The 23593-nt window shown below is 38.6% G+C and overlaps 1 protein-coding gene and 1 long non-coding RNA gene across 12 annotated transcripts in view; one reads left to right on the forward strand and one right to left on the reverse strand.

Annotated features, from left to right (window-relative positions):
- MTUS1 (microtubule associated scaffold protein 1) overlaps positions 1-23593 on the forward strand; it is a 174412-nt gene that overhangs the window by 113979 nt on the left and 36840 nt on the right. For 7 of the 8 annotated variants that reach the window (XM_058720073.1, XM_058720071.1, XM_058720074.1 and 4 more), the window contains one exon: positions 22457-22671. In XM_058720073.1, coding sequence (XP_058576056.1) covers positions 22457-22671 — 215 coding nt within the window. Of the gene's footprint in view, positions 1-7763; positions 7885-22456; positions 22672-23593 lie in introns of those variants that run through there. The other variant, XM_058720078.1, reaches the window with a different exon arrangement.
- On the reverse strand, positions 7736-16843 carry LOC131506446 (uncharacterized). Of its 4 annotated transcripts, none has more exons than XR_009258942.1 (5): positions 16005-16843; positions 12419-12524; positions 10323-10474; positions 9200-9301; positions 7736-7845 (listed from the first exon to the last, which is right to left on the reverse strand). It is a non-coding gene; the product is annotated as an uncharacterized LOC131506446 (long non-coding RNA). The 4 variants fall into 4 exon arrangements; XR_009258943.1 differs by lacking the exon at positions 10323-10474 and adding an exon at positions 15202-15298 and having other exon boundaries at positions 16740-16841; XR_009258940.1 differs by lacking the exon at positions 10323-10474 and having other exon boundaries at positions 16005-16839.

Here is a 23593-nt window from a genome sequence, read left to right on the forward strand (position 1 = left end):
GATACAGAAGACATTGTTTCACATACAAACACGTTCCTCCAAGCATTAAATTTTAAATAATTGTACTGTCGTTTTGAGATAGTTTTTATCTTTTAAACAACAAATAGTGGTGAAGAGTAAGCTGACTGTTGCTTCATTTAATTATAGCAGTTGGCTAAATTCTAAAAAGTTTAGCCTGTAGAAGTTTAAAAATCACCCCTTACTGGTTTTTTTATTTGTGGTTTTAAATAAAATCCAGCTAAGTTTATGTCCTGTCTTAGTGCTTCTTAACATGAGTAATCACTTCTAATGACTACTACATTCAGCATGTGCAGCGACTTTTAACTCTTCCTCTTAAATATGTGGGGTACCTCTGTATCATATACGTAAATGATTCTATGACGGGCAGTTCTCACTGTGAAAGTTGGGGGAAGTTTCTTGTGACAGATTCTTAAAAGTAGCTTAAGTAAATCAAAACCTGGGCATATTGGTAGTCACTTCGCTCAGATAACGGAATTGCTTTCCAGAAGTTCCATATCCCTTTATACCATGACTGCAACGTAAGAATGTTGGCTTCACCATGCTCCAGTCAACATTGGGTATTATTTTTAAATTGAGGCTAATGTCATAGTTGAAAAGTATATGTCACTGTTTTTAGTTTAACTGTTAATCAGTTACTTCAAAGACCCTTTCATTGTCTCATAATACAATAAAGAGGAGCAGAGAGAGAATATACTTTACAGGCATTGAATATTGGTTTCAATCTTGGTCTTGACACTTTCTGCTTGTGTCCTGACCTTAGGCTGGTTACTAAGCCTCTCCAGGTCTCAAATTTCTCATTTGGAATTATGGAATGTTATGGGAATGCTTCCCAGGATAGGAGTAATTTTGACTTCATAGAACGGTTGTATAAAAAGCTCTCAAACGATTTCTTCCTCTGCTGCTCAGGATGGTGACGATGATAATCTTTTTCCTTGTTCTTAGAATTCTAGGGGCTTATTCTGAGTTCTTTTGCAGGATGCGGAATTATTTTAAATCCTTAAAGCAAGCAGGAAAAACGACTTAAAGGCAAGAACCATTCTTATGGGGTCTAGCCGCTGCAATGTATTTAAAGAGTTTAGCCAGCAGTGATTCTAAATAAAACTTGGTTTACTGTTGATTAGGAAGATGTCACACATAGCACATACTAGAATTACCTTGCTTCTACCACACATTAAAGCTGTTTTGGATACCACAGCATGAGAGATGTTTTTATCCAGCCGCCTGATTGTTTTACACAAGATCATCAGGCTCAGGTGCCATGGTGTCTGCCTTGGAGGTCAGAAAATGCACTGCTTCCTGCATAGTCATTTACTAAATCCAGCACAAGAGGAGAGGGTTGCTTTTGTTCCCCTTATTTCCAAGACTGCTAAACAGTTGAGAGTTGAAGACCTGCTCTGATGAGGCAATACTGGCGTGGCCAGGGTTTCCTCTGGTGAGAACAGGGATGAGTCTTTCTTTCCTTGTTGGTTTAGGATTATAACTTTTCTGCTACTTAAAAGGGAGATGCTAATTTGATAATGTGATAGAATTAGTGTTCCACATCAGGGAAATGTATAGATTATTTAGTACGTCTTGTTGGGACAAAGGCTATCTTTTCAGCCGGAGTTAGGCTCCTATTTCACACGCTACAGGCCAATCTGTTCCCTACCGATCGAAGTTTTAAACAAAAAGTAGAATGATCAGAGCACTAAGAATGCAGACTTGGATGGAAAAGGGCCTTTTCCAGGAACATTAGTACAAAAGAAAAGACTAATAATTAGGACAACAAAAGTTTTAGACTTCCCTTTTGTCAAAAACATTATAAACATGGTGATGGATGTTAAGCATAAGTAGACTTACTATGGTGATTATTTTTCAGTCTATACCAGTATTGAATCATGTTGTTACACCTGAAACTGATTTGTTCTTTGTCAAAAATTATAAACAATACAAATAGCAAACAACAAGCCAGGATGATGTATGTAACACGTAACATGTACAGATCTTCCACATCAGCACGTAAAGATGAGCCTTCAGGAGAAGAGTGAAATGGTCAGACATGAAAGAAAAAAATAGGAAGTTGTAGGAAACGTGAAAGAGAGTACAAATTGCTAATCAAAATATGTGCTGTCAGTACTTGTTTGTTTTTAACAGCAATACCTGGTGTTGGTGAGTAAGGGACACGTGCCACATACATACTACTGAGGGTGTGTAAATTCTCACAGCCTTTCTGGAGGCACCGTGGGGCCATGGAACAGGAGTCTTCTACCCGGGCATTCCATTTATGCGAGTTGTTTAAAGGGAAAAAAAATCGACTTATGTGTTTATTGCCTTTCACAATTGTTTAGGAGGGAAAATTGGAAACAGCCTGAATGATTTAAACGACACCTGTGTTTTAAATTAAACCACCTGTGTAAATTATGTTTGCCGACATTTTAATGACATTTGCAAAGCCATTAAAAAGCAACCAAGAGGGGCGCCTGGGTGGCTTGGTCGGTTAAGCGTCCGACTTCGGCTCAGGTCATGATCTCACGGTCTGTGAGTTCGAGCCCCGCGTCGGGCTCTGTGCTGACAGCTCAGAGCCTGGAGCCTGTTTCGGATTCTGTGTCTCCCTCTCTCTCTGCTCCTCCCCTGTTCATGCTCTGTCTCTCTCTGTCTCAAAAATAAAATAAACGTTTAAAAAAAAAAAAAAAAGCAACCAAGAGGGTTAGTTGATGCCTTGGAAAAATACGTGGGAAGTTTTTAAGTTTACTAAATTTATTAAGCTTGTATTAAGTGTAAAAATCGGTTACAGAGCATTATGATGTAAAAGTAATTTAACTTCTTTTTTAAAAATATTCTATGGGTTTTGTTTTTTAAAACATTTTACATAGATAATATCACTTTCATTTTTGGGAGACCAAAGAAATAAAAGACAACATCACTGATCTTGGAGAGCTTATAATCTTACGGGGTTGGGGGGGGGGGGGATGTGTGAAGGATGCAATTTTTTCTAATTGTTTTATGTGAATCTTAAGATAATTTCTCACAATATAGGCATTCTTCTTCCTATTGAGGAAGAGGACATTATGGAAAGATTGGACCCTGAGTTGAACTTTCTACAACTGGAACAGAGATTTGAACATAAGACAGTAAAGATTGTGAAGCATAAAAATGAAGAAAATGTGGGAATAGTGTTGTGTTAGGGAAAGTAAGGAGATAAACATTCAGATGCATACAGTTGGTGTTAGAGTTCTATAAGAGGTTGGATAGAGATGCTTGAATCCCTGGTTTAAATATTCATTTTCTGCAGATTCTTTATGATCATTAACAGTAAACCTATCAGTCCCAGTGTGGTTGCATTTCCTAGCACTTAAGCAGCCCTGCACGGTGTATGCTTGAATCCTATCTAGTCATAATGTCAGTGTTATTTTTATTTTTTTAATCGATTATTTTTCAAAATTTACATCCAAGTTAGTTAACATGTAATGTAGTAATGATTTCAGGAGTAGAATCCGGCAATTCATCCCTACGTAGAATACCTGGTGCTCACCCCAGCAAGTGTCCTCCCTAATGCCCCTTGTCCATTTAGCTCATCCCCCTAGCCACAGCCTCTCCAGCAACCCTCAGTTTGTTCTCTGTATTTAAGAGTCCCTTATGTTTTGTCCTCTTTCCTGTTTTTATGTTATTTTTTATTCCTTACTCTATGTTCATCTGTTTTTTATCTTAAATTCCATATGAGTGAAATCATATGATATTTGTCTTTCTCTAATTTAGCTTAGCATAATATGCTCCAGTTCCGTACACGTTGTTGTAAATGGCATGATTTCATTCTTTTTGATTGCTGAGTAATACTCCATTGTATGTATATACACCACATCTTCTTTATCCATTCATCCGTCAGTGGACATTTGGGCTCTTTCCATACGTTGGCTGTTGTTGATAGTGCTGCTATAAACATTGGGGTGCACAGGCCCCTTCAAAACAGCACACCTGTATCCCTTGGATAAATGCCTAGTAGTGCAATTGCTGGGTCGTAGGGTAGTTCTATTTTTAGTTTTTTGAGGAACCTCCATACTGTTTTCCGGAGTGGCTGCTCCAGCTTGCATTCCCACCAGCAGTGCAAAAGAGATCCTCTCTCTCCGCATCCTCGCCAACATCTGTTGTTGCCTGACTTGTTAACGTTAGCCATTCTGACAGGTGTGAGGTGGTATCTCTTGGTGGTTTTGATTTGTATTTCCCTGATGATGAGTGATGTGGAGCATTTTTTCATGTGTCGGTTGGCCATCTGGATGCCTTCTTTGGAGAAGTGTCTATTCGTGTCTTTTGCCCATTGCTTCACTGGATTATTTGTTTTTTGGGTGTTGAGTTTGATAAGTTATTTATAGATTTTGGACACTAACCCTTTATCTGATAGTTAATTTGCAAATACCTTCTCCAATCCCATTGGTTGCCTTTTAGTTTTGATGGTTGTTTCCTTTGCCGGTAATTTTACTCTTCTTTAAATCGGGTCTGATTAAACACACACGCGTGCGCGCACGCACGCACTTTCACAGGCTGCAGTGGAATCTGTGGTTCTTGTTTGAATGTACTGTAATACTATAGCGTATTCATCTGCCAAATACTTACATCATCCATATCACATCTTTGTTTTTAAACCTTGCTACAGACTTTCCGCAGTTTTTTAATGGTTTGTCATTATTTGTGTCATTAATGGAAACTCAGCTGATTCTGTAGGCTTTTTACACAATTATTTTATAGAATTACTATAATTTTATAGAATTAATAGAATTATCACTTTAACTTAAAAGTCTGTTTTGTTTTTTGGCTCTGTGATCTTTTTTTTTAATAGGAAAATACAGAAACCTATGGCAAAAACGTTGAAAATCCTGCCTACTCCAACTCAGAGCATTGGTGACATTTCTGTATACTTCCTTCAATATTTTTTATTCTTTAAGTTGAGATCCTACTACAGAAAATTTTAAATCATGGTTTTGTTTTTCCACTTGAAATCCTAACACAAGATTTTCTGCCCTTCATAAAAACTCGTCTTACTCCTAATTTTTAGTAACATTGTTCTTAGGTATCAAAAGTTTCTTAAATTTTTCCTTGCTGTCTAAAGATCCTTGGTGATCTTTAGATATTCTCTTCAGTTAGGAATTTGTGTAATAACAAAGATGGGCACTTGCCTTTAGATACGTCTCCTATACTTAGCGTTAACTTCAGAAACTACAGCTAATGTACGAGTGTTAATGGCTGGTCAAATAAGTAATCAAAGAATCTTTTTGAGCCAATTTTTAAAATCTGTGCTTCCCTATCCACCCCTCCCCAAAGTATAAATGTTCTAAAAATAGTTGTAATCCCACAATAAACACTCATTCAGTTATTTAAAAGGGTGAATACAGGGGCACCTTGGTGGCTCACTTAAGCCACCGACCCTTTCAGCTCAGATCATGATCCTGCAGTCGTCACTCCAGGCTGACAGAGCAGAGCCTGCTTGGCATTCTCTCTCTCCCTCCGCCCCTCCCCTGCGTGCATGTGCACTTGTTCTCTCTCTTTCTCTCTCTCAAAATAAATAAACTTAAAAAACTTACAAAAAATAAATAAAAGAATGAAAACCTATGAAGTGTTTAGGGGAGTCCCTGGCACACAGATAGTTTAGAGTTGGCCATTAACTATTAATGAAAAGGCTGCCCCACTACTTTGGCGCCCTTGTGTTAGATTGCCACTAGGGGGCAGACCATGTTGGGAAAGAAGTGAAAACCCAGCTGGAGCTGCAGTGCACCTTCTTGTGTATATGTGCGTGTGTACCTGACTGCACAAGTAAGAACCACTCTTTCCACCTTGACTTTCTGACTAGCACTTCTGCTTTTCATTCTTGGAGTTCCTTGTTCTGATTTTTAAAAAGATCATTAGCGAACTTGACTATGCAGGATAGCTTAGTGCAAAGAAAAATGTTAATGAATACGATGAATTGGTAGCATGTTGCTAATTTCTTTTTGTGGATCGTCTAGGCTAAAAGATTTCCCTTTAAACCAGGGTAACTTAGAGTTTACTGTTACTTAGCAAGCGAGAAAAACTCTGAATAAAAAAACTGCATGACATCCATAATGGGGTGCTACCAGATCTGTTTGTCATGCCAATATTTAATTTTATTCTATTCATGATTTTAATACTGATTAATATTTTAGTTGTTACAGGTTTCTTGGGAGGAGGTGGGTGGGATGTGGTTATGGAATATTAATGTATAGAATCTGGCAAAAGGGTGATTGTTCAGTAATGAACTGTGGTAAAGCCAAAAGGTGTGTAGCTTTTCTTTATTAATTCCTTGGTTATTTGTGCTTCCCTTGCCATGGGTACAATGTGTTTTCAGGACCCATCCTGTGCTTGTTAACAAGTTGTATCTTTCCCACAGCTAACCCTTGACAGGTAATTGAGTTTGTATTGACAGCCTCTCAGATGGCAGGCTGCAGGAAAGAGGAAAGAGGGAGAGGGAATTACTCAGTTTTTGGGTTTTTTTTTTCCTCTCAGTGTCCTTCCCTCTTCATAGCCTAAATTCTCTGTAGGTTTTCTAAAACAGTAGCTGTTCCCTGCATATTTTGATAGCACTTAATAGGGCTATTTAGAGCTAACAATTTCCACATTTATTTCTATTACTAAGTCTTGTTTTCTTGGGGTATCTTGGAAACAAGCATAGATCATTTTTTTACATTGTTTTCTTAATTTAATTAAAAAGTGTTAAATGTTGGGTTATTCCTGGTTATTAATGGCATTACCTTTAAGTGAGCATGATGCCTGTGTACTTTTCTTACAACCATACGTTCATGTACTTTTAGTTTTTGTCATCATATTTTAGTGTACTTTTATAAACTACCAAAATAAACATTGAACAGATCCCAGTAAAACAGATCCTAATTTGTGCACAGTCCCAAACATTACTCTGAGATGCCACTTGATTTTCCGTAAATGAAACTTGTAAATCAGTGAATGCCATCATCAGAATGTGGCCCAATTAATTTTATGCCTCTAGAACAACATTTTTGTTGGTTATTAGTGACGTCCCCAGAACATGACTATTAAGGTTTAACCTTTTATCAATCTGTCATTAATGGAAGTTTTATTAATTGTAACTGGGAACACTTACTACTTGAAGCCATTTTAAAAAAGTGTACCCAAGGTATTGGGTTTATAAACAGATTTACATACAAAATACTTGAAAAAAAATGCCCACTGTTATTAGTGTAAATGTAATTTAAAAATTTTTAATCAATATAGAAGAGTGTAACGAAATCTTAATTTTCTCCTTATTCCCAAATAAACATTAGGTACTCAAAGTAGTTAATTTACCTCACCAATCTCTCAAGTAGTTAGAGAATCCGTGACATTATTGGTTGTTATATAAAGCTCCTAAGACCACCCACTTTCTCCTCCCCTTTACCATCCCTGATGAAAACCATAACAAGCCCTTAAGCATGTACAGTGTGATGTAATTGAGAGGCTGCTTGCTGCTGGATCCACTAAGAGGAGATTTTATTCAGAGGAAGAGTATTGTTTGGACAACATCTGGAAGTGAAAACAGAAGCCAGGAACCCTTGGAGAGCTCGGGGTTTTTTTGTTGTTTTTTTTTCTTTTGTGTATGTGCAGTGGAATGACATTTGCTATGTAGGCATGTTTTCTCCTGCTGTTATTTCTTGGCTTTGAAGAGTACCGAGTTTAAAAAGACAGTATGTGACCGTGCCTGGAAGCTGTTTCTTCTGCGAAATCTTTTCACCTTCTCTGAAGACATGTTGTTGTCTCCCAAATTCTCCTTATCCACCATTCACGTACGACTGACTGCCAAAGGGTTGCTTCGAAATCTTCGACTTCCTTCAGGGTTTAGGAAAAGCACTGTTATTTTCCACACAGGTTTGTCTTGCATACATCTCTGTTTAGCGTTGCATGGGGGACATCTTGATTAACTTGCAGCTGCTTATCAGAAATTTTCTAAGGAGATACAGTAATTGCAGAAAGAAAGCTCTAATGAGAGCGCGAGGCTTACTTTGTAAAAATAAGCATTTGGCTCTTAACGTTTCAACACATGAGCATATGATACTTCTACTGAGTATAAGCAGATGTGTTTTTGTTTTGTTTATCGAAAGCAGAATTGTTGCCTTGAAACTCCCCTAGCTCTTTTCTGACACTAACCAAACCTGTGAAAATCAGCACCTGTTAAATTTTGTTGTACTTCAGGTGATTTTGGAAAGAGCAGATAGGTAAATTGTGATTTTTCTTATTCTTTTTTTTTTTTTTTTTTTTTAATTTTTTTTTTTTCCAACGTTTTTTATTTATTTTTGGGACAGAGAGAGACAGAGCATGAACGGGGGAGGGGCAGAGAGAGAGGGAGACACAGAATGGGAAACAGGCTCCAGGCTCCGAGCCATCAGCCCAGAGCCTGACGCGGGGCTCGAACTCACGGACCGCGAGATCGTGACCTGGCTGAAGTCGGACGCTTAACCGACTGCGCCACCCAGGCGCCCCTTTGATTTTTCTTATTCTTAAAAAAGGAGATGAAATGAGACGGTTTTCTGTAGTTTTTCGGGATGTATTTTCTCACCGAGATTATGATAGGTTAATTTAATATGTTAAAAGATGTCTAAATTTGAAATATTGCTGAAAATAAAACATCCTAGTAGTTGTGGAGAAGGTAGTAAGGGAGCCACAAAACAAACTGAGTTTTCCTAGCTTCACAGGGAAAATGTTTGCAATCAAAGAAACCGCCTTTGATATTTATGCTTGTATCTGCTTTTTACTCTCTGTGCCTAAAATGGAGATAAATGCAGTGGATACCTTACGCATGTGTAAACCTGCATGCTCGCTTTTAGGGGATTCGATTAATTGCCTCCCATTGCTACCTCTTGTTCTAGATGGTAATGGCAACTATGGTGAATTATATTGAAGTTATGCTATAAAAACAGGTGTATTGTATTTGATTCTGGCTGGTTAGTGTTAACTGTAATAGGATGGATTGAGTATATACACAGATTGTTTTTTCTTGTTTGATATTCATGTCAGCCCCGATGTGTCTTGTTTTTCATCTCCGTCCCCAGTGATGTTTTTTTTCAGCTGACTGTTTTTAGTTTCCCAGGGGCATCTCCCTTCCCTGAGGGTGTCTCTCATTTTGTCCGGCACCTTCTCCTCATGTTTCATAACTCCCCTTGACCTCTCACTTAAGTCTGCCGACCTTTCCCTCCATCTGAGCTGGCTGCTGAAGGTAAATGCAATGTTGGGAGGCAAATAGTGTTGCTCTCTCTCCCAGCCGAAATGACAATGTGAATTTTTCAACCTTTAAAAAAAAGAAATAAAAAAGGTGAGAAATGAAAGAGTGCCTTGTACTTGCAGATAATTTGTATGATCTAAAATAGCTCCAACTAGCTATAAACTTTTAAAGAAAATAATCTTTGCTCCAAGTTAAAGAGAAAATCAAACTGTACAGAAGTTATACAATTCAAAGTTTGCCTCTGTCTTGTCAGGACTCCCTCTACTCATGGGTGCTTGTATAGCCTTCCAGTAACTCGCTAATCCTGTGTGAGCCTATATAGATTTTTATAGACTCTTGTCATATAGAAATGGAAGCATACACACACGTACTCTCTCTCTCTCTCTCTCTAATATAGCTTGCTTTTTAAAGTTAACGTATCTTAGATTTTCATGTTGACACATGTTTATCTACCTCTGCTTTTTAATAGTCATGGAAGCCATGATCTATTGAACCAGTCTTCTGTAAGCGAACGTTTTAGGTTGTTTATTGTACTGCTGTGAAGCAGATAGACTTCCAAGGCAGCTTAAGCAAAAGACCGAAGGCTTTTATTATCAGAGTTTGACTAACAGTTGCTATTTTAGGTACCTTTTATTATCTGAATTTCTGTAAAACTACTTTCAAACATTCATTTGGCTAAAGTGAAATTTTTAGAGGGTGCGTGCACTTAGAGGTGGTCTAGCCTACCTTCTTTTACACCAGAAGTCAGAGGCCCAGAGAAGTGTATTGTCTTGCTCAAGGACACACAGTAGTGGAAATGTGAGGAAAACCTGGGACCTCTGTTCAGAACACTTGACTTACAGGTTTTCCTGGCTGTGACTTGTGCTATAATTCTGTTAGATCTGTTGAATAGCAGTGATGAAAAAAAGAGTTTTGTGTGTGGGAAGCATTTTAAAATTATGTAAAGAATAGAATTCTTCTGACCGCCAGTGAGAATCTTTTGTGAGCTGATCCCATGTTACATAACTTTAAGGGCCAAGAGATCTTTGAGTGAAATGGATATTGACGTCCGGCATTTATTCTTACCCAAAAGGGCTGTAAGCAGTACCTTGTGTTTATATTCTTAATGAAGTAAGTGGTGTTGGCGTTCTTTGCCAAAATGGCACTGGAGCTGACCTGGATTCCAAGAGCCTGGGGAGGTGTAGCCTTGGTTCTGCTGGTAACCAAGGGAATGACCTTGATCACTTAATCATACAAGAGCTACAAAATAAAAGAATCAGATGAGAGGATTTCTGAGATATCTTTAACCTCAAAAGCTATGAATTTTCTGACTATAGATTAAAAAACCCTGGATGTATTTCACCTGAAAATTCACCTTATCAAATCTAATGATCTCTTTATCACCCAAACTCAGTTAATACTGGTGATTTATTTATCTTCATGACGCACGTTTTTCCTTTATCCTGTCATGTAACCCCAGTTACATTTGAAATCATTGTTCTTCCTCATGTATTCGCAACTAATTGGTTGTAAGAATCTAAGACCTTGTTCTCTGAAATCTCTGTATGTTTTTATCCTCTGCCGCTACTCTAGTTGTCTTTCTTATATGTGGAAGCATTTGAAATTGCTCTTCTTAGAAGTAAAAAACAACCAAATATTGACAGTTACGTATGTTTGGTCTATTTGAAGGATTTCATAGTTGGTCTTTGCTACCAGACTTCCCCCTGTTTCCATAAGCAATCAAACTTTTTTTTTAAGGTTAGCTCTACATGTGACTCCTGATGTTGGAGTTGTGAGTTTGAACCCCATGTTGGACGGAGAGAGGACTTAAATAAATAAAAGACTTAAAAAAAAAATGTTTAAAGTACGCTCTATACCCATACTGGGGCTTGAAGTCAATACCCTGAGACCAGGGTCGCAAGCTTTGCCAGCCAGGACCCCCCTTTCTCCTCTTTGCCAACTGTCTTTCACGTTGCAAGATTGATTCATTCACTTCGTGAGTACTTACTAGACACATACTATGTGGCAGGTTCAATACTAGATGCTGAAAATATAACCAGGAAGCAGTCACACATGCTCCTGCCTTTGCACAGCCTATTATTAAACAGAATATCAAGTAATCCTGGTCAGGCATGGACTAAGTGCCCAGGCAGCTCCTAGTGGGTAAAGCAGCTTTGAGGGCTTCCAGAAGAAGTGCCAATTAATCTGGGATCTCAGGGTATCTGGAGTTAGCCCAGAAACAGAAAGTTTTCCAGGCAGAGAAAACAGCATGTGAAAGCCTGGAGTGGAGGGAGAGGATGGTTCCTTCAAGGAAACAAAAACATTTTAATGTGTCTGAGTGTAGAATGTGGATAGAGAGGTGCCAGCAAGAGGGGCAGTGATCAGCGGGACCCAGGTAAACCAGGCCCTTTCACTGGATCTTTACAGAAGGACACTGTGCACTCCGGAATGTTGTGATTGTGTGGCACGCATTGAGGGAGCGTGTTACCAGAGTCAGGATGTCATGTTCTCTGCGAATAGGGGCAAGAAATGGAAGTGTGTGTTTGTCAGAGTTCTAAGTGACGTTGCAGGATGTCTAGCATGGATGAAGAGCTCGGCGTCAGGGAAATGCTTTTCCTCTAAGTCTGGAAGTGATTTCACTGACAGTCTGGCAGTAGTCTCTCTTGCCAAAATAGCTCTACTTCAGAATTTTGCCTCTGCATGTTAGTTCTAATTTTATAATGAGTCAGTAGAGGGAAAAGAATTTTCTTAGTAGAAATATTCCTTACCACCAGTTTTATTAGAATTCAGTTTTTCTTTGAAGTTGATAGCTGTATTCATTATTATGAAAAGTCCGATTTTGAACCTCAGAGGGTTAGTATTCCTTTTGATTGAAGTGAAAGCAATCCACTGCGCTTAGAATTATTTTTGCTGAGCCAGTGATATCAAAAGCAATTATTATAGCCAAGGGGAGAAATGTACTGCATAGATATTGAGGACAGGCGGAAGTATTATTAATAGGACAAAATATTTCATTTACTTAAAACCACAGTAAAGAGAACCATTTTGACTAGAGAGTAAGAGCGAGAGGCAGAATATGAAAACATCTAATTAGAACAAAAGTCATCAAATTATGTTTGGTATTCGTTTTTGAGAATGTCGAGAAGACCTGCTTTTAGCGGCAGTTAAGACAGCTTTGACTATGAAGCAACTTACTTGTCTCACCTAAAAAGCTGTTCTGACGTTCAGTAGCTCAGCTCTGTCAGGATCAACACCTTTTCTATTTTCTTAGCTTCCGGAACATGCCTCTTGCCTCTTGCACTCATGATCACTGCTCCAGGAAGGAAAAATAAAATAATGAAGCGGTGGTGACAAATCACTCAGGCTTCCATCTCATTGGCTAAGTGTCATTCACATGGCTGGCTACCTGCAAGGGAGGCTGGGAAATTGAGTGCCTGACTTCCCCAGGCTCTAGAGCCTGCAGGGGTAAGGGGGGTTGCAGCCTTTTTATAGTATCTGACCCAGAGAAGGTCAAACTGTTAATTCTCAAAAGCTGATGCTGGCTGCTTATAAATAAGGGGAGTGGATCTTTTTTATAATTAAAAAAAATTTTTTTTAATGTTTATTTTTGAGAGAGACAGAGACAGAATGCGAGTGGGTTACAGGTAGAGAGAGAGGGAGGCACAGAATCTGAAACAGGCTCCAGGCTCCGAGCTGTCAGCATAGAGCCAGACGCGGGGCTCGAACTCACCAGCCGTGAGATCATGACCTGAGCCGAAGTCAGCCGCTCAACCGACTGAGCCACCCAGGCTCCCCTATAATTTTTTTTTTATAATGTTCATTTTTGAGAGAGAGAGAGAGAGAGAGAGAGAGAGAGAGTGAATGAGCGTGAGTGGGGCAGGAGCAGAGAGAGGCAGGGACACAGAATCCGAAGCAGGCTCCAGGCTCTGAACTGTGAGTACAGAGCCCAATGCGGGGCTCGAACTCATGGACTGTGAGATCATGACCTGAGACAAAGTCGGACGCTTAATCGACAGAGCCACCCAAGCACCCCAAGGGGAGTGGGTTATTTAACAAGTCTATTCTCGCAACATCTTGTTATTTTTTTTTCTCTCTTATGATACGAATGGCTTTGGGTAATGATTACCTATTTTGTAATTATTTCAGTTAAACACTTTGAAGTCACTTTGGACACAGATTAATATTTGATTTCTATCTTAAATGAAGTAATTTTCAGTTTTAAAAGAATATGTGGAGGAAGAATGTCTCAACTTGACATATGGCTTTTATATATTTTAAATGTGTTCTCTCACTCAAAAAAATAAAGATTAAACAATTTTTTTTTTTAATGGGGGGTGGTGCCTGGGTGGCTCAGTCTGTTGAGCATCTGACTTGGGCTCAGATCATGATCTCGCGGTTCATAAGTTGGGGCCCGCATTGGGCTCTGTGCTGACAGCTCAGAGCCTGAAGTTTGCTGCAGATTCTGTGTCTCCCTCTATTGCTTCCCCCACCCACCCCTCTCTCTCTCTCTCTCTCTCAAAAAAATAGGTAAAAATTAAAAAATTTTTTTAAATGTGTCAACAAAAGTTTAATATTGTTATCAGTACATTTGTGGTAGGTATTGCCAAGTTGATGCTAAATAAACTTGAATTTCTCTCGTGATTCTCTCTCAGACTACAAAATACAGAAGTTGATGGCACCATTTTAAAAAGCTTCTATTAAAAAACAGGTGCGTTAGAACTTACGTGTAAAAAGTTAAAAGATTCAGTCATTTGTAGAATACAGATCTGACAGGGACCAAGTTCAAGAATAACATGAGAGATGTAACCTGTCACCATCCCTTTGTTACTGTACCGTGAATACACATTCTTCTCTTTGGTTTCCTTGAAAGGAGTCTTGAAGGTTTTGCTGGCTTCCTACCACACTGATGAGCATTTCCTGAGAACTGATGTTGTGAATGGTATTATGCTAAAAACATTCTGTCATAGATCGATACTGAGCTCATCTAGCTATGGCGGTCTTAGAGCCACAGCTTTGCTAGGGCACGCTGGTAGGGACTTGGTGGATGTATATTTTATCCCTTTCCTGGTGCTCTGTGAAAAGGCCTATCCAATTTGCTCATACACAGTGCGAACAAAAGTATAGCAAAAGACCCTTGTTCCCTACTTAAATTGAAATAAAAATTGAGTTGTTTCCTCTACTAAAATTCGTGTTTTTGATGAAACTTTTAGATGATTACAATAAATATATTTTCATTCAGTATCTTCAGAATTGTTAATGTTACAGGACTAAAATCGTATCACTTAGAAATCTTTTGCTGTGTTCCATGTTTATAGTATGCTCTTTCAGTCCTGCAGTTCATAAACTTAACATTTTCAGCTGAACTTCTAGATTATTTAAAGAACCAACAAACTGAGGGAGGTAATATCTTCTTAAAAGTATTTCTAAAAGGGGGCACCTGGGTGGCTCAGTCTGTTAAGCTTCTGACTTTTGATTTTGGCTCAGGGAATGGTCTCACAGTTTCCAAGATCAAGCCAAGCGCCATGTTGGGCTCTGCACTGATAGCCTAGCCTGCTAGGGTTTCTCTCTCTCCCCCACCCTTCTCTGCCCCTCCCCAGCTCCTGTTCTCTTTTACTCTCTCTCAAAAATAAATAAACTTAAAAAAAAAAAAAAAGTATTTCTGATGTAATGAATTTTTTTCTTTGTAGTCCATTTTAAGAACATGAGAAATCTGCTTATTTCCTGCCAGCTACATGGGAAATAGTTAAGGTCAAGTTTGGGTTATTTTTTTGTTTGTTTGTTTTTGTTTTTTTTTTTCCTTAGGAAAAATTGTGTAAGCATAATTAATCTGAAATAGGAGTTTTTAATAGGAATATACATTCCATTCTATAACCTACTTTAAAAGTTATAAAAGTGAAACCCTTTTATTTGTAATACAAGCCATTGTGACAAATTCTGATGATATAGTAATGTAAATTTTTAATGCTTAGGCGCCTTAAAGTCTTAACCCTCCACCTCAAAGAGAGTCAGCTTGGGTAATTTTAAAAGTCTAAACACTGCTTTGCTGAGCTTGAAATGTTCCATGTAAATAAATGCCATAGCTACCTAGAATAGAAAAAATTGCATGTAGTTTCGAAACTGTGATAACTATTCATTCTTTTAGTAAAAATAAATAACAAAAGGAACACAAAAAGGTTATAATAAGTTTAAGGTAATAATTGATGACATGGATGACAATTAAAAAAAAAATCTCTTGTAAGATTATACAGATTACCATGGCTTTACTGTTCACTGGGTACAACCAGGAAGGGTGGGTGGGTTAGTACACTCATGTTGAGGGCAGCATTCAGGACAGGAGCAGATACAGAGCTGATGGCTCCTTGGGAAAATGACATGGCGGACAATTGAATTTGGAAAGTGTTACAAAGCAGGTGAGTTTAGAATCGACCCTTTCTGGAGAATGAAGAGCAGAGCGTCAGAGAATGTCTTTCCGCCTTCTTCACTGTGTCCCACACCAGACTCCTCCCCTCCCTCTGCCCTTACTCTCCTTCCCAGGCACAAATCGACTCCTCTTGTGTTACTTCCTAGCTGCAAGCTTGTGGCTCTTCCTGGTCTCCCCTTGACCCACCTGGTCCACTAAGTCCCCCCCGCTGTTCTGCCTTATAAACACACGCATCCTTTTCTGCCTGTTCTCACTACCCCTGGCCCTTCCTGGGCCTTCGTCCTGACCCCCCTGTGTATCTCTACTATCTTTCATAGTGCCCCCAGACCCCCCACTCGGTGTCGTCCTCAGCCACCTATATGGTCAAACCTTGTGTGGCGTGGATGCTGTCACCCTGTTTCTGCTTCAGCCACCTCTTTGTACTCGAACTTCAGGAATATCTGGGGCCACCCACACCCCTGCGCCTCTGCTGGCCTTTTCTGCTTATCTGTCTGCCAGATGTGCAAATGCCCATGCAAACTCTGCCTCCTGAACCCTGCCCTGACTGCTCCAGATCTAGGTGTTTCTCCACCTGGACTCTTCCCACACACCCCACGTAACTCTGTTATCTAATTATCAAATTATTCTGTCATTGTGGATGGCGTCTCTCCCTTTGATTAATGAAAGTTCCTTACGGGACCTTTTCAGGGACCAGTTTGTTAGAAGCACATCCAATTGGCACTTAATGAAGAGTAGTCATGGGGGTGATCATTTAGAACTGGATACTCCCTCTTATGAGAACACGTATTTCCCGATAGTTCTCATTTAATGCTTTGTTTCCATGAGATATCCCAGGGTAAGGACCCATCATCCAACGCTGAGGAAACAGACTAAAGGCCTCCATGTAGAGATAAGTGTCACTTTTAAGGGTTTGGTGTGCTGGGTCAGATTAAGGCAAAAAGAAGGGAATCGGTTGTCTGTCCAGGCTGCTGGTGGAGATTGAGGGGGCCCTCACTAGCACATTAGTTCATTACCTATCTTTTATTATCTCACAGACCTTAGTTTACAATGCAGACAGGTGGATACTATAAGAGCTGAACAGGAAGAAATGAATGCTAGAGAGACATGATTTAGCTGACATTCCAGGCGTCTTCGTGCATCTGTGTGCAACACTACCTTCCTCTGTGCCTCCCGTCTCCCCCGCCAGACAGCAGGACTGATGCTCCCGCCACACGGCAAAGTCATCGTGGTAGATTTTGATAAGTATTTGGTGAGTGGATGACTAGGTCAATAGGTACACAAAAAATTAGGCAACGTTATTTATTAAACACAGTGTATATAGTTTCGCATTTGCCAAGGCAAACTCTTCCAGTAGGTCTTGTCTCTTACTGGATTTTAATATTTGGAGAGCCAGCACATTCAGTAAATGGCTTGTTTGGCCTTAAGATGCACGTGTCTCCGGCATGTAGTGGGTTCATCCATGTCTTAATGGTTAATTTTTTCTCAAAAACCTTGTTTTGTCTTGACGTGGGGGTCTATATGCCTGAGTGACAAGAGCCTGGAAAGGGGGCCTATTCCTCTTTACCTAACCACTTTCTTCAAGAAGATGATAAATAAGTTGATTAGGCTAGTTTGAAATTTTATTAAGTGGAGGGTTTGGAGAATAATGAACAAATACACCAAACAGTGTTATCCAGTTGGTTTTCAAGTGAGCACATGTCTTTGATTCATGACTTCTGTTTTCCCCAGTGGAGGTTTCAATTTCATCAGAGTGAGTCCCAGGAAGGTTGGATCAGACACAATATTGGTAATTATCTTGTTGACAGACTTCTGAATCTGTATAGAAGGTAACATGTGATTTTAAGGTTTCTGATTAAGTTGATTCTTTGAAATCACGTCTTATTAATAGGCATAATGAATTTATGTGTTTAAATACAGCTACATTATCAAAATGGTAACATGTTAATAAAGGGGACACAAAGGCAAATTTGGTTCATATTTTAATTTCCTATAAATCATGACTCCTGTAAGGTTTAAGGGAAACTCTGTTTTAGTATATTGAAGGACCTTATTTATGAGTATTAGGGCTTTGAGCATCACTTTTTTTTTTTTTTTTTCCTTTTTTTGTATCATCTCTGATCTCAAACTGGGCCAGGAGTGAGGAGGGGGAAAGATGCTCAAATTAGGTCATCAGCTACCACGTGGCACGATTTTGCCCTTCGGGAGCACAGTATATGGAGCAGAAGATTGAGGTCACAACTTGATTTTCCACTTCTAGGTGCAGGGCATTGTAGTTGCTTATTTGCTCTTATGTTAAATTTGAAGATATGTACTCTTAGAAGAATTAACATGTCAACGTTCTCCTTCCTCCTTTAATGCAAATCTATTTTGAGTTGTCACATACAATGAAACCTGTGTTATTAAATTCCTGTCTATATTCCTCAAGGAAGAAATGTGGATTAATTATGTTTTTTGATCGCTAAGTGTTAATGATTTAAGTGTTCAGAATTCACTTTAGTCATGTTTAGAAAATAATTACTTTTTAATTTTGAATAGGTGTTATGTTTACCCCATGGTTCAAAAACATAAAAAACATACTAGAACACTTTGTGTCTTTCTGGTTTCTATCCCCTTTACTGAAAAGGGAGACACTGTTGGGGTGCCTGGGTGGCTCAGTTGGTTGGGCGTCTGACTCGGCTCAGGTCATGATCTTACACTCTGTGAGTTCAAGCCCTATGTCCTGCTCTGTGCTGACAGCTCAGAACCTGGATTCCGTTTAGGATTCTGTGTCTCCCTCTCTGTCTGCCCCTCCCCTGCTTGTCCTCTGTCTCTCTCTCAAAAATAGATAAACATTAAAAAAATTAAGAAAAGTAAAGAAAAAGAAAGCCTGAGAGAAAAAGCAGCTGTCATGTGGACAGCTGGGTTTTACCGAAGCACAGGTGCTGTCCCTCCCCTACTTGCCTTGTTAACACCTTAACACTGCAGCCACAGGTGAACCAGTGACCAGGCAAAGCATAAATGAAAAGCAGCTAAGTGCCAAGAGATATGCCTGACTGGCGTGTAGTCAGGCTTGGGCAGTGAATGTTTTCCAGGGTGTACCTTATAGCTTACATATAGCTGCCATATCTGAAAAAAATAAGAGTTTGTTTTGGGGTGGGTGTGCAATGGGTGAAAGAGGTCAAAAGGTACGAACTTTGAGTTATAAAAAGGTCATGGGGATGTAATGTACAGTATGGGACTAGAGTAGATATACTGTATTGCATATTTGAAACTGTTAAGAGGGATCTTTAAAGGTCTCATTACAAGAAAAAAATTTTTGTAGCTATGTATGGGAACAGATGTTAACTAGACTATTATGGTGATCATTTCCCGGTATATACAAATAGTGAATCATCATGCTGCACATCTGAAACTAATATTAGGTTAAATGTCAGTTATGCTTCAAAAAAATGAGGAGGAACTACATTTCAGATGGTAAAAAGTATTTTAATTGAAAAAGAGAAAAGAATGTCTTAGGAATTTGAAGCCACTGTGGCTTAAGAAAAGCCTTTAACCAAAATTTATCAAATTAAATAGAATCTAGTAAAAATCATAATGGTTTCAGAGGCTTAATATAGAGTCAGCAAACCCAACTTGTGTTTTTTAAACACTTCGAAAACCAGTATTGACAGATTCTTAATATGATAGAGATGTATTATTTTATTTTTTTTAAAATTTTTTTCAACATTTTTTATTTTATTTTTGGGACAGAGAGAGACAGAGCATGAACGGGGGAGGGTCAGAGAGAGAGGGAGACACAGAATCGGAAACAGGCTCCAGGCTCCGAGCCATCAGCCCAGAGCCTGACGCGGGGCTCGAACTCACGGACCGCGAGATCGTGACCTGGCTGAAGTCGGACGCTTAACCGACTGCGCCACCCAGGCGCCCCGAGATGTATTATTTTAAAATCTATGGACATTGAGAAACAGTTCAAGCAAGAAAGAAATAAGGCTATCTCCCTCTTTTTTTAAATTTTTTTAAAGTTTATTTATTTTCAGAGAGAGAGAGAGAGGGTTAAAGCAAGGGATGAGGAGAGAGAGAGGGAGGGAGGGAGGGAGAGAATCCCAAACTAACAGTGCAGAGCCCGATGCGGGGCTGGCTCGAACTCATGAACCATGAGATCATGACCTGAGCCGAAACCAAGAGTCCAATGCTTAACCGACTTAGCCTCCCAGGGCACCCCTCTCCCCCTTTTTAAAATGTTAGAAATGGAGTTAACCATTTAGTAAGAAAAAACGATTAATATCAAGTAATTTATCCAAACAATATTGCTAGCAAATATTTTAACTACAGTAACATTTTAAAATATTGATAATACCGAAAAAAAAAGTTTACGAAGCCAGACATATTACTAGATATTGCCTGACTTTGATATAAGAGATAATTTGAAGGAAAATATAAAATTTGGTGCTACAAAAAGAGTACATGTATTCTGAACCCGAAGGGGGAAAACCAATGCTTAATAAATTAATTTAAATTTATCTCCTTATGAAATAACTTACTAGAACCTGACCAGTAAAACTCATCGGAAAGTCTCAGTAGGCAAGAATTTTAAAGAATGTTTTCTTCAAAAATGTTAATATAAAATACTTACATCTCAAATTTTGCAAATAATTATAGCCTAACAGTTTTAAAACTCTGATACTGTGTTAAGTAATAAAATTGATCAGCATAGAAATTCTAGAAAAAGAATCAAACATGGTTAAGGGATTCAAGAAATGATAAACTGAATGTAGTATATCAATAATTAAATGAATTACATAAATATTAGTAGGACATACAGCAGTGTCAGGAGAATGAATTTATATCTGCATATGTTGCACTGAATTCTAATTGGTCAAAGAGTTAAAAGATGTTTTTTTGCTGTTCTGTTCGTATAAAATTATAGGAAACTATATAAAATGCAGATGTTTACCTACATGTAGGTTTACTGAAATGAAGAATTACCAAATAAGGGGCTTGATATATTTAAGTGATATTTTATTATGATTATTGCATAAATGATTATTTTTAATTAGATATTACGTCTCCTCCCCGTCTCTACTTTCCAGGATGGGTGGGAACAGTAGACACTGGGTGTCGGAGGCCTAGGTTCTGGCTTTGGATCTGTCCCATAGAAGCCCTCTGAGCCTGGACAAGGCCCTTCCCACCCTGGAACTTCGCCTTCCCTATGGAGAGTTACTAAGGGGAAGAAAGAGGGAAAGTGAGAACACTGACTGAGCAGTAAAACACTATGTAATTATTATTTTATGTGAAGAGTAGAACTCCTAAGAACATTTTAGGAAATGACAAAAAATAAAGGAATGCTAACTTCAGACACTTTGACAAACTGTAAAATATTTAGATTATTTTTCATTAAAATATGACTCTTAAAAGCTCTCCCTATGGAACTTGAATATTATGACAAGGAACTTGGTTGCTTTCTTCCTCTGCTTTGATAGTGGCAGTTAGTAATCATTAACAGCTACTTAGCACTAAGAAAGACTATGGGCAAATACTTGACCCTTTAAGTGTTTTTAAAACACAAAAGATATTTTAGTCATTTTAGAACAGTGAATTATCAAGTATTAATACAAATATGAGTCATTTAGCCATAGAAAGCATCAAAGAAAATGAGAACCTCTTTTCGCCTTTTTTTTTTTTTTTTTTAATTTAAGGAATATTTTGAGTGTATTTTGTAATTGGTTCTTGGAGCATGAATAGTCAAGTTTGTTTATTTTTTTCCCCAAGAAATTACTTTAGTTTCCCTCCCCCTGAAAAATTAGAAGAAGTAATTCCCATCTATAAAATTTCCTTAGGTTTGTTACCACAGAATGTGAACGCCATCAGGAATACCTCTGAGAACAGGGAAGCTTTTTTTGTTTGTTTCTTGTATCTTTTTTTCAGATTTAGTTTTGCTTTGATTACTTGGCCTACTTATTTCAAGAAGCTAAGCAGCTTGTTGTGTGTTCTTCCAGTTCTGTTGGAGATTTAAAGTGATGGAGATATTTGGAACGGTTCCAAAACTGAGCAGTTTTTCATTTAAAATAGAGTAATTCCCAGGACACCCGTGGCACAGAAAGTGAATAATCACTTAGCACAGCATCTTAGTTGGATTTGGAGTATTAGCATGAGCTTTAAAAAAATAGAATGCGTAGGCCATTATTACTACTTGGAGAGGGGAAAAACAATAAAGCTTGTGTTTGATAGAAAACATAGTCGAGAGTATAGTACTTTTAGCAGTGAACTTAAGGGACAAAATGTGAGTAGGTGTTCAATATGTGTAATGATTTATTAGAGATGAGGAAATGACTCATCTGCAGTATAAATCTTTGTAATGACCAGGCCATCAGCAGGAAAGGATGCGAGATTTGTAGAAAATGTGGAGGAGGAGGGAGAGGTGTGGAAAGTCCAATCGCTTGTGTTTTTCTTTGAGCATATGTGATCAGAATATAGACTCAGGGAACTTGTCACAGGATACTGTGCCAATTTACCTAAAAAAATTAGAAACTGTGATATCTACATTATTTTGCACGCGATTTTCATGTGTCTGGATTGCTAAATCTATTTGTTTCACGTACATGAACAAATGGTTCTCTGCCCCATGTAAATCTTTTAAGTCAGGGCTAGAGACATGGTCTGTGTTTGTGCATTCCAAACATCTAGATATGTGATTAATTTCTGTTCTGAGCCATATGCTTTCCTTATGTAAATAGAACTTAAGTGCATTTCTGTGGCTTATTTCGTTGTTTTTGAACCCAGATGGTAGTGATTATAAAACTAAAAATCACGTATCTTCCTATGTATACTCATTTCTTTTACAGTTGAAAAGGGCAGGCAGAAGAATCCCAGAAGTTTGTGTATCCAGACACAGACGTCTCCAGATGTGCTATCTTCTGAAAAAACACTTGAGTTGGCTCATTATAAAACAACATGTGAAAACCAAAGTGGATTTATCCTGCAGCTCAAGCAGCTTCTTTCCTGTGGTAATACCAAGTTTGAGGCATTGACAGTTGTGATTCAGCACCTACTCTCTGAGGTAAGGCTGTGTACCCTCTAAACAGTCTTTGTCCCTGAGGTGAGGCATGGGGGAGGGGGCGGCGTTCATGCTCTTGCCTTGTGAACGCTTTTCAGTTAATGCATGATGAGATCGGATATAATTCATCCGATTATGCTTTTGTCAACTCGCTTGATACCTGAGTCTCTCTCTCTAGAAATTTGGGATGGAAACACTTCTACGACTTTCTTTTCTCTTTCAAAATCACTCAGACTGACAATGGCAAAAGATAATTGCTTGTTGTACTTGTATACACGTCTAACCAATATTAGCCTTAACATTTTTTCACTCAATTTTTTGTCTAACTGAATGTAGCTCTTCATATCACCTTTAGTTGAATGCTTTGAAAAATGAGATTGGTTATATTTATGGGTCAAGGAACACTTCCAAGGTAACTCCCAGTATGGGTCTGGGGACTTTGCAGAATTTCCATCCATTCCTAAAATGGATTGTGGTACAACAGATGCGAAACAGATTTTCTTTGCTTACTTAGTCTTCTCTGACATTCTACAAGGGTGTTCGTTCAGGGACGAGTTAAAATGCATTGAGAAGCCAAACTTCTATGAATGTATGCTACTGGTATACCACCAAAAACTGCGATTATCTGAGCGGAAACACTGGGATGAAATTATACTTGAGCTGTTTAGATAATTTTTTTAATCACCGTCTTAAAAGATGCACATCCATAACATCTCAAGAAGAAAACTGTTCAGTTTGCTTGTAGTTCAGCTCTGCTCTGTAGTTCAGTTTGCTCTGTAGTTCAGTTTGTGCAACAAACCTGTGTTCATTTTCTACAGAGGCTACTGTGATATGGTTGCCTGTCTGGGGCAGGGGAGACAGAGGTGAATGAGACTTGGTCTCTGTCTTTGCAAGTAACCAAGCTAATAGACAGTTGGGATCAATA

The sequence above is a fragment of the Neofelis nebulosa genome, chromosome 3 (genome assembly GCF_028018385.1).
Source record: "Neofelis nebulosa isolate mNeoNeb1 chromosome 3, mNeoNeb1.pri, whole genome shotgun sequence".
Lineage (NCBI taxonomy): Eukaryota > Metazoa > Chordata > Mammalia > Carnivora > Felidae > Neofelis > Neofelis nebulosa.